Source organism: Phalacrocorax carbo, chromosome 5, assembly GCF_963921805.1.
Source record: "Phalacrocorax carbo chromosome 5, bPhaCar2.1, whole genome shotgun sequence".
NCBI lineage: Eukaryota > Metazoa > Chordata > Aves > Suliformes > Phalacrocoracidae > Phalacrocorax > Phalacrocorax carbo.
Window position 1 is genome coordinate 29,736,844 of NC_087517.1, and position 11,630 is coordinate 29,748,473.

Sequence of the window (11,630 nt, forward strand, 5' to 3'; positions counted from 1 at the left end):
ATGAATTCATAGTCCTGGCTTGCTTAAGCTGCAGAGAGCATGAGTGTCTTATGTGAGCATTGGGTTGAATTTCGCAGCCTGCGCCATATAAATAACCATGACCATCCTTTCTCACTTTAAAAAATAATAAGGAAAGCTGTAAGTCTGTGAATAGGGCACCTAGTGAGACCAAATCTGTGTGCAGGGCACTTTCAGACAGAGATCATCTTCTCTGTCTTTTCCATAAGTGCGACAAATGTTTCTCCCTATAATTTCTTTCCCAGTCTCCTGTGGTAACTTCCTCGGCCATCTGAGATTACGCTCTTCCTCCAATTAGGAACGTGATGTGTTTTGTCACTGCTTGACAACATCTGCCATGTGGAGACAAAATCAGGCGGCTGATCTGGAGAAGGCCAAAAAAAGAGGGGAAAAAAACATTTGTTCATGCCAGAAATAACAGTAATAACAGCGTGCATATGAAATTTGTGTTACAATCCAGGCAGCCTGATTAATTAAAAGGGAAGAAAAAGGTGCTTGAATATGCGGGCTCAGCAAACACCAGGCTGTGCTCCCCCACAAGGAGCACACCCTGCATCCAGAGGTGGCCCTGGGACCTCGTGTAACTCCGTGCTGTACTCTTGAAAGCATGTGTGTTTCTTTTTGTGCATCTGCATGCCTCCCACCTAGCAACCCTGTTCTGTGTCTCCTCCCCAGGGGCAACCCTCCTGCCAGGGACCGAGCCCACAGTGGACACGGTGTCAGTGCAGCCCATTCCAGCCTACTGGTATTACGTTATTGCCGCCGGAGGTGCTGTTGTGGTGCTGGTCTCCGTCGCGCTGGCCCTTGTGCTCCACTACCACCGGTTCCGCTATGCGGCCAAGAAGAGCGATCACTCCATCACCTACAAAACTTCCCACTATGCCAACGGGGCCCCCGTGGCCGTGGAGCCCACCCTAACCATAAAACTAGAGCAAGACCCCAGCTCACGCTGCTGAGAGCCGAACAGGAACGAGAGAGCAAACAAAACACAAAACAGACAGACAGACAGAAACTAAGACTTCAAATCCGTTGCCTCAGTTTTGCACTTTTTTCCTTACCTAGCATACGTGTGAACTCTTAGACATCTCCGTCCCTTCTCCATCCCCCAGCCCTCCCCGAATCTTTTACAAACTCTAAACTAATGCTGCATCTTGGATCACCAGAAGAGACACACCGCCCCTTCACTTCAGAAGTGAACGCTCCCTTTCAATTACTTTTCGAGGACTCTTGGGGTGTTGGGTGGGGTTTTTTTGTTTTGTTGTGTTTGTTTGGGGAGTATTCTTTTGTTGGTAGGCTTGTTTGGTTTGGTTTTTTTTCTCCTCCTGGTAGGCAACCTGCAAGGAAACTTGATGGTGAGCCTGGAAGCCTGCACGTGCGGCACGTGTGCGTGTGTGCTAAATCTGTGTATGCGAGTGTGCATGGGAGCGCGTGCATCTGACTGACTGAATGTATATTTAGAAACAGCCCTTTTTAATTTGCTTGTTGTTGCTTCTACTTGCACAGGGAATGTTTTCTTTTTTTTTTATTTTATTTTTATTTTCCCCCCTTCCCGCCTCCCCTCTGGAAGGTCTGGGACATGTTTATGGTAAATACCCTGATTTGTTTACTTGGGGAAGAGAGCAATGCTTTTTTGTTGCCTTATCTAGCTTTGGCTGGGTTTCTTGTTTAATAGCGTTAATGTCTCGGGTGCAAAATGAGAAGAAGAGGCCAGGCTGGACAGTAGGAATGTCCACCTCAGATGGCTAGAAGAATCCATAGAGGTTCATAGACATCCAAAAAGTAAGATCTCTCCATCTTATTCTTTCTGCAGCCAACATGATAACACAGCCATTGTTTGGAAGGGGAGGGGGGAACCCTCCTCTTCCCCCACCTGCAAGTGAATCTATTTAAAGTTGCCTTATATCAGAGAAGTTCATAATGAATGTTTTGTTTGTATCTGTTAAAGCCAGCCTTAGGGTAACACATAGACTTAAGCAGGTCTAGGGTGGTTGCTAAATACTGTAGTTTCTTGAGAATTGAAGGTTTATTTATTTTGTAAGTATCCTCACTCTGGGTGCTGATAGTTTTGCTTTTACATGGGGAAGGGGAAGAGGGCTCCTCTTTGTCTTTCTGCTAGAAGTATTCAAGGGACAAGTATAATTCCCCTTTCTGGGTTTTGGGTTTGTTTTTTTGCCTCTGCCAAATTCATAGCTGCTGAATCATAAAAATTGCCAGTTGACTTTCTAGAATGTCAATTAGTTTTGCGTTTGCTAATGTTCTGCTTCTTAAAGCATCAGTAACATCGAGCAAGCAAAGCCTAGCAGTCATGCCTGGGGGGCCCAGTTATTGCTGCTGCTTTAAATGGGGAGGCAAGATGGAGCCTCCAACATGCCTCCGACTGTTGAATGGCCCAGCATATTGTAGTGGAAATGCCTTATATAAATTACTGAATGATGACATGCAAAAGTGGTTTGAATCATTAACTCTAATCTGTTTGCAGGCAAAAAAAGTACCTCCAGTGAGCAAGGTTCTCCATCTTGTTTGTGTTCATTTGTGATGAGTGATCAGATTCCCTGCCCCCTCCTAAACTTGCTAGTGTTCCCCACCCCTCCTTTGCCCATGAATATTGCATAAATTGAATCGAGGCGAGCAGCTCTTGTTAACTTCCCTGCAGTCTCGAGCTTCCTTTTGGTCTGGGGAAAGAGTAGAAACATAAACAGTGCTGTGCATACGTGGTATTGACCCCTATTGCAGTGGAATCCTCTCCCCAGGGATCTCTGTCGATGGGGATGTCATGCTCCCCTCCCACCCTGCCTCTATTCACGCAGCCTATTTCAGCCCCTCGTGCTCTTTATTCGGCAGATTTCAGTGGGACCCCCTCAGCTGCAGCAGCAAGTGTCTAAAACATGCAGGGAGCACAGAAAAACCCACAGTGATTTGGCATCATGAGCTTGTTAGGGGTGGTGGATGCTTGGGGCAGCATGCCCCTGGGCCCTGACTCCCACAAGCTTTGCAACACCCCTCTCTGAGGGTGGCAAGAGCATGCCTATCCCAGCAGAGCCAGAAGGGACCCGGGGGAGTTCCTGTCACCTTGCAGGTGGTGCTGCCCCAAAGTCCCCAGAGAGGGCCTTCCCGGGCTGGGGTACTTTCTCTGTGAGCCTCCTCATTACACAGCACCGGTGTTGCAGTGCGTATTGTTTGTGATGTGAAATCCCACCCCCCTCCTCAGCCAGCTGCAAATTAAAGCAGATGTGAAATGTTAGCATGCGTTTGCTGCATTTTTCAGGTCAGCCCAAGCCATGTCAGCAGATGATACCATCATGTTGCCAAAGTCAGTTCAATCTCCGTAGGTCAGATGATCCCGTCACTTCGACCAGGTTCACCCCCATAGACTTTAGCAAGTGCACATTGGTGTGTCAGAGAGGAGAATGTGGCACCCTGTCATTCAAACCAAAATCACCAAAGACAAAACAGAAGGTCACTTCAAGATTTTTATTCCCAGTTTCCCCCTGCTCCTCGAGCCCTGACATCCCCAGCGTTGCCCAGTTGCCTGTGTGTGAAAAGTATCTTGTGGAAATTTGAAACTCTTTGAAGATGTATTGTGTGGAATGTAATAAAATGATGATATTTTTATACAAATATCTGGGGTTTTTCTTCCTTCTTCTTTCTTTGCTAACACGAATGCTGTTGGATGAAGCAAAGTGGTGGTTCAGAGTTCCATGTTTCCTTTTGGAGCATCAGGGCTATATCCTTTAGGAAAATGGAGCTCCTGTCCCTGCTGCATGCGGACCTGCAGCTAACCCCCAGCTACTGGCAGCACAGCTGGTGTGCACTCCCTGCCTTGCTGCACTCAGGATCAGGCCATTAATAGTGGCTTTTAGATCCATTACATTTGTACCAGTCCTTAGTGGGAGTTTTGGGCGGCTGGACTGACACTCGGGATTGTTTGGGGATTTCACTAACATTGCTTAAGTGCTAAATTGTTCAATGTGATTATGCAGAATTTCTCTGGCTGGGGCCCCTGGAGACAGGACATCCGACTTCCCGGGGCCCCAGGGGCTGGCTTGGCTGCCAGCTCAAGTAAGCCCTGTCCTCCGTCCCCAAGTGCAACGAAAACTGGGTAAGCCATTACCAAAATTAATAATGAAAATGGCAACGTGTTCCTCTTCTGTAAAATCCTTGCCAGGCCTCTGCATGAGCAGATGAGAGCCATCCAGGTGCCATGCTACTGAGGGTTTGGAAAGGTGTGCGGCCCCTGCCTTCCCTCCACACAAGTCCTCCCACCTTGTTACAGGGACCTCTGCTGCTGCATTTGTTCTTCCCATCTTCCTCAGGTGCACCTTTTGTCCCTTCAGAGGAGTCAGCAGCATCACATTTCATATGAAATATATTTTGCTGACAGTCTGAGAGGTTTTTCTTTCCCTCCTGCATTTATTTTTCTTCTATCGTACTCTTTACCCTGGCATGCAGCTGAGCTTTGCAACGAAACTTCCTGGCTTTACTAGGAATTCAAGCCATCAACAAAAAAAATAATTCAAATGTGATCCCTCCTTTGGCTGTTCAAACACAAGCAAAGCTGAGGACCCATGCTGCTTTTCTGGGGGGAGGGGTGAGGGGGGGCTTGTTTGTTTGTTTGTTTGTTTTTCTGTAATTGTACAGCAAAGCCTGTACACTTGTAATTTGCATTTTGTACACTTCAGTGACTGTCCAAGCAAAATTCAAAACAAATATGCACATGCAAAAAACAGGAAAGGAGAGGCTAGCTGATGGCTTCCCGACAAGGAAGAAAAAAATTCTGTTAAGCAAACAGACAAAAAGAGAGGAATCATTCAGGATTTAATTATTCCTTATGTGCACCGCAGCCAGATTGACCGGGAAGTTGGGTTCTGCTCAGGCTGCAGTGCATCATAGGGAAGAAAGCAGCTAAAATTAGCACACTTTCTTTAAGAAAATGAATAAAGTTTAGTGTGATTTTGATGCAACCTCCTCCGCAGATAACTTCAGGCATTTAAGGGTCTATTTAAAAAAAAAGGATAAACTTTTTAGGGTAACAGTAGGGGTTTAATATCTAAGGGGGTGGCATTAGGGGTGGAAGCCTGATGTCTCCTGTGTGCCACAGGGAGGGTCTGGACATGGCTATCCCAGTTGTATGTGGGTGACGGTGCTGTCTTTTTATCTCTGCAGTTGCTGCTGTGTTGTAGGGAAGGTGACTGTGTGGCTGGCGGGGGAGGGTCCACAGGCCCCCTCTGTACATGCCGGGGCAAAGCCTGTGGTAAATGGGGGTGTGAAAGAGGGAGCAATGGCCTGGCGAAGCAAAGGGTGCCGCAGGAAGGTCTGTGCTGTGCCTTGCCCAGGCAATGTCAGCGTGCCTGACATGGATGATCGCTCAGGACCAGGCTGCAAAGCACAGTGCTCATTCGCCCAGCCCAGAGACTTGATGCGCAGTTGGATCAGCCTCCTGCCAGGGCAAGTGCCTGCAAGATGACACTTGGCTCAGGGAACCTGGGGCTGCTTTCCCCCGGGGTTGTAAGGGCAAGTTAAGCTTTCTCCTGGGCAGGGTCGGGTTGCAATGCCTCTGCTGGGAATGAAAGCGAATGATATAGAAACCAGATTGTGCAGGGGTCTGTGTTGGGACTTTTGCCCCTCTAGAAGCCCTGTGAAAACCTGCTGACTCTATCGAGGCATTTTTTCTCAATGTTGGTCATTTGCCTTGGAGGAACGTGTCATGAGTTTACCCCATGTCAGGGCAGCAGAGCTTGGCATGCAGACACCAGGCAAGGGCCTGAAGAGGAGCTTGGACAGCCTCTTGGCTTTCCGCCACAGCTCCTCCATCAGTGGCTTTGGCAGCTCTTAGCAGTGATTGCAGGCGTGACTGCCAGTTTGAGGAATAGTGTCGTTAGCCATTGCCACTGTAAAAACAAACAGCAACAACAGGGAGGGTGATAAACATATCAGGATGCGGCAGAGCTGCCGGCTTCTCCCCCAGCTCCAAGCCCTTGTGTGGCAGCAGTGGGCTGGCAGTGCTGCCCTTGCGCTGAAGCGTTGCTTGGTGTGGGGCTGGTGAGCTCTGGCATGGAGCGCTGAACCCAAACAGCAGCGCCTTATCCGGGTAGTCCAGCACTTAGAGAGAGGGAAAGGAAAACCACACTGTATAATGCCACTGTAATGCCATAGGCATGCATGCTGCCACCACTGATTCCCTGGCCTTGTGCTGCTGCCGATGAAAGGTGCAAAAGCAGGACGCGCCAGGGAGGTGCCAGGGAAAGGGGCAGGCTGCAACGGGGGATGTGGCTCCTGTGGGGAGGGTTTGGCAGGTTCCCTCATTTGGGCAGCCACCTTGGCCATCTGCCATGTGTGCGGTGAGGGCAGGGTGCCATGTGTTGGAGGGCAGCCATGGGGCTGGAAATAGCTGCCTGCTCACATTCACCTCCGCACCAGGTGTCCAGCCTGGTTTCATGTCTCTGAGTGCTTTTGGTGGGGGTCTTCACCTGCACAGCCGCGCTTCGGCATCTTCTCTGCATACGGGAAGCCCAAGGAATGCAAGAGGCTCCTTGGTGCCACCCAGTTTGAAGGTGGTGTGTGGTGTGCACGACCCGCCAGGGCAGCCCTGAGGCAATCTGAGGATAAGGTTTGGGGGTTCCTGCGCTGCAGAGGGCAGCCTGGCCAAGGGAGAGGCTGCTTGTTTGCTTTCTTTAATACTCAGCTGTAGCCAAAGCACTCTTTTAATTTGAAAATTGGCAGGGATTTAGCCCTTTTGTAAACTGAAAATCATTCTGTGTTTCTGGAGGAGTGGGGAAGAGAGAAGTGAGGAACATTTTTCAGCTGGAAATAGAGCGATGGGGGATTCAGAGGGAGTGTTTCTGCCTGGTTCCTGTGCTGCTGCTTTGAGAAGCCCTTTCCCATTCACAGAGGGTGGGAGGTGTTGCCCCCCCCAGCCCCCAGGGCTCCCAGCCCGAGGAGTAGCACTGTGCTGCCGCCGCCAAACAGAGTGATGTCAAGGCGAGGCCACAGCGGCTGCTCTGCTATGTCAAAACAAAATGATGTGTGTTGGAGCCACATTATTGCTGCAGAGAGAAAAGGGCTGGGAATGAGCAAAGGGAGAAAAGCAAGGATCAGAATGGAGTTCGAGCTCTGCCTCTCTCAGCCAAGGCTGGGGAGTAGTTTCTGACTCTGTTTAGCTGGATTTAATATTTCAGGCCCTTGTGGGCAGCAGAGCCCTTGCCAGGCCGGATAGCACCAGATGAGATGGCTGTTGTGGCACCAGGAGAGAGGGGTGAGCATGTAAGAGGGCACTTGCTCGTTTTGGGGAAGTGAGCAGCACACGGTTGTTTCCCCGCTGTGGAAAGGACCAGAGGGCAGATGGCTACCCCCTTTTTGTAAGAGGAGGCACTGTCACAGATGTTACTGGAGAGTGAGAGATGCTAGGTAGCAGAGCCTAGAAGGCACCATCACCTGGTGCAGCCCCTTCAGTCCCAGAGCCTGCAGACCCTGCAGAAAATGGAGAGTGGGAGCACAGGGAGAGTGGGAGCGCAGCCCAGGCAGTTTCCAGGCCAGGCTTCCCTGTGCCAAAGAGGCTCTGGGCAGGCAACAAAAAAAGCTGGAAATTGCTGCAGGTTTGATATATCATTTGGGAAAGGCACCTCTTGCTGACAGGCTTATTTTGTTCACTTAGAAGGAGCCCAAGAGGCTCTGCAGCTACCATCTACAAATGACTGTGTGTAGCGAGATAAAGATGCCTGGTGATAGAGCTCTGCCCTGGCACAGAGGGACCCGGCAGCAGGCAATGCTTGGTGCCCGGACTTCAACCAAAGTCAGTCTAGAAAGAAACAGCAATTTTTTCTCAATGGTGGTCATTTGCCTTGGAGGAACGTGTCTAGGCTCCAGCACTTGGGACTGGGTGTCCTCCCCAAAGCAATAGCTCTTGGTTTGGTGCAAAGGTCTCTGCCTGAGGCAGTGGGCACTGCTGGTAAGCCCGTGCAGGCAGGCTGGCATTGAGCATGTGTAGTGGTGAGAAGTACATGCCAGGCCTCAGCTTTGCAGAGGTAAGCTGCCTTGGGCAGGTTTGGAGACCTTTTCTGCAAAAGGAATGTCTATGTCTGTGGTGGGAACGTCATCTGCGCTTGTGCCTCCCTGTCCACCCTGGCGAGGCATATCGAGCATGTCACCCCCCTGCCTTCCAGTAACCCCCTCCCTGTCCCAATCCCTCCTGCCCCTGCTACTATTTTAAAACAGATGTATATTAAAGCTCTCTAATCTCTGCAGACACTAATTCTGTCCTGCTCTCCCTCCATGTGAGTTCATACAAACATGGTACTTCAGTTGGTCCTGGTCTTTGATTAGAATCTCATCTTTCTTTTTTTCAGGTCCCATAAATTAGCCTTTTAGCTGGCAGTGCTTTCAGATCCAACAGATAACAGCCTTTTCTCGGCATCTGACCATTTCCAACAACATCGCTAACATCATCTTTTGGGCGTGACAGGCTAGGTGCTCATAGCCATCATTCAGCACACACACCTTAAGAAAAGCCTTTCACTCAGGAGAAAGCACTCCTCCTGTTTACATACAGTTCCCCCAAACTTTCTTGCCTACCCTTCTGTAGTATATTTTTTTTCCTTTTAAAATGCAAAGTAAATTGCACCTGAAAGCTGCCCGTTAAGGAAGCAGCTGTCCACAGCACAGGACGATACGTTTCTCCTGTTCTGCCCAGCAGCTTGCAGGGCTTTCCTGGGGACCACTTTCCAACGGGGTCACTTTCTGTGGCCTGCTCCAATTGTGACAGTATTGCTCAGATTTTTCACAAAGGAGCCTAATTGGTGACAAATAGCAGGCTAGTTTCTGTGATGGGAAATCATCTCCACTAGGAACTGAACTGAGACCACCAGCTTCAATTCCCACAGACAGCCACAGAGCCAGAGCTGATTTTGTTAATGACTTGAGAAACCCTGGTATGGAAAAAGAAACGATGAGTTTTATTTTTGCAAAGCCAGCATAGAGCCCTGTGTGACAACATACAATCTGATAGCAATGAAATGGCATGTGGGGAACAGAAGAATAAGGGCCTACCATGGGCCTGAGGAGGAAGGAGAACGGGTGAGGAGGAAGATATCATTAAAGCAGGACTTGGAGTCATATTAGCATGGGGAATTGAGAAAATTGCTAGAAGAGTAAATAGATTTTGGGCTGGGCTTTTTGTATAAATGTTTTCTCTTTTCAAGTTTCCCCAGTGCTCCTTCCTTTCAGGCTGGAAGAACTGGTGTTCTTTTGAAAGTCTTGATTAACTGATACTTTGGTTTTTCTGGCTTTTCCCTCAAGGCTACCCTGGGAAAGAAAAAAGCACTAAATTGCTAGCTTGTTCTCACACAAAATTTAGAGGAGCTACAATATGGAAAGGCAAAAGATTTCCACTGGCCTTTCCCCACACAGGCTCCTTGGGCGGACCATGGTCCAATTTCCACCTTTGCTCGTGTTCGAGCAACCTACAATTTCTGTAGGGTTGTGTGGGTGACATGCATGGCAAATTTCACTGCTTGTCTTCTGACAGAGGAGTAGCAAAGCAGACATCTCTGTGTGTGAACTGCTTTGCAAGTTATTTTCCACATGTTCAGCTCTAAATGTTTGCAAGAGGCCCTCAGGCAGTTCTCCCAGACCTAAGATGTTGCCATCTGGGCCTGTCAGTTCTGGAAGTGTTGAGAAATCATGTGAACTCACTGCTAAAGTGAGGATTTACAGAAGATGGTGTGCACCTATGTTTCTTCAACAAGCTACCGGCAGCCTCAAGTCAGCTTAATTACCTGGCTCGCTAGATGCAGAGCTCATTGTTAGGAGGGCCTAGTGTTGGGTTTTGTGTGTCCCTGTTGTTAGGTTCACTTGAAAATTCAAAGAAATCCCTTAATCCTTTGAGGGTGGAGGGCAAAGGACAATTCTGCCCAAAGAATAGGTATTTGGGAAGGTATCATCAGTACCAGCACAGAGGATCACTGCAGTCAGATGTGAGGTGGTCCTGGGGCAGCATGGCATTCAGCAGAGCCCCCTGCTCTGGACATGAAATGTCACTGGTGGGGATTGCCTGATACCATTGCCTAGTATAGCAAAAAAATAGATTTGACAATTCAGGAGGCCTTTTCCAGTCCTAAATCTCCGCAAATATGCACAAATATTCTTTTATAAGGTTTTGAGTAATTTCTTTGCATGTGGCTTTTTAGGCACAAGTTACATTCTTTGGTTTCAGTTGGTTGTAAGTAATCTCTTAAAACTCTTCTTGCCATTTTTGCGCAAGACATGAAGTAGCCTTGGTTTTCAACCACAACTATTTCAAAGGTATGACTTCTACCACTGTCTAGTAGTCCCTGATTTTCTGCATTCCTCATCATTTTGAGGTGCCTTGTCAGTTGAGCACCCAGGTTACAGTCAGCTTTAAAAAATCCAAGCAGATCAAAATGAAAGGGCATTTTGTTTTGGAAAAATGGAAAACATGGTAACTACACATAGAGCTAATGCTAGGAAGACTACACAGGAAAATAACTTACTTCTGCTCAGAGCACAGCATGTGCATTTTTTACTAGTGCTTGATCTGTGCTGAAAAATAAAAAGAAATGTTACCACTAAAAGGAATTTGGATCAGAGAAATGTTAACATAAATGTCTAGATATGGGTATGCATTTGCTGCTCTTCCCATTTCAACCAGCTTTTGCATTAAAACATGTAATGATGGTACATGCCTTTCTCAAATTACTATGAATTTATCCGAAACCCAAAGAGAAACTGGGTCATTGAAGCTCTGTGTCCAGTAAGATGTATGGGAAGAGATGAAAAGTAGAGTGTGCTAAATGGCTCTAGCATTAGTGGCAAGTAATGATAGGCACTAAGATCCTATTCAAAGTTGTAAGGATAATACCCGTGAGCATGTTAATAATGAATTATGGCCATTATGCAAGCACCAATGACAATATTTTAGTACTATTCAACTTATCTGGTTTCTTTGCTTTTTACTCACTCTCTTTTCTTCTTAAAAGCTGGTCATTTGGTGGTCATGAAATTGTGATGTAGTGGGCAGACCCTGTTCTCTCAAGTGTGCAAGAGTCTTCATTGACTTTGGCCAAAGGAAGAAGAGGAAGAGCTCTTCCTCTTTCCATGAGGAAGAGCCTTGCAGTAGTTCAGTTATTGCTTTCTTCTGGCTCGTCTCACAATCCAGTGACCAGGGGTAATGACGCCCCTGAAAGGCCTCTTTAAACAAACAGTGCTTCCCATTTTGTTGTTCTAGTGAACTTCCCAAGAATGGAGGATGAATTTCCAATCTCTGAGCAAGACTTTGAAGACAACGATGATTCAGGTTGGTACCCAAATGCCACATGGGCAATTTATCTGGGGGAGCTTGTGTTTTAATATCAGACGCTACAGTTACTCACAAACCTCTGCTTCAATGGGGGTTAGGAGCTAGAACACACTTGAGACCTTACACTCAAGTTGTGGCTCAGTGCCTGGACAAAGACATTAGCTTTCTTTTCTTGTTTTCCTTTTTCAACAGCAAGCGACCTTCTTGCAAAGTCACTATATTGTATTTGTGTTAGGACAAGTGGAACTGATCTTTCAAGCATTAATTGCTGCTTGCATGGCATTTTGACTTGTAAATTGAG

The 11,630-nt window shown here is 47.7% G+C and overlaps 1 protein-coding gene across 6 annotated transcripts in view; it reads left to right on the forward strand.

The window, feature by feature from the left end:
- Positions 1 to 11,630, forward strand: part of NRP2 (neuropilin 2) — a 90,361-nt gene that overhangs the window by 74,897 nt on the left and 3,834 nt on the right. For 4 of the 6 annotated variants that reach the window (XM_064451808.1, XM_064451810.1, XM_064451809.1 and 1 more), the window contains exon 16: positions 11,258 to 11,326. In XM_064451808.1, coding sequence (XP_064307878.1) covers positions 11,258 to 11,326 — 69 coding nt within the window. Of the gene's footprint in view, positions 1 to 693; positions 3,637 to 11,257; positions 11,327 to 11,630 lie in introns of those variants that run through there. The other 2 variants (XM_064451813.1, XM_064451814.1) reach the window with 1 other exon arrangement.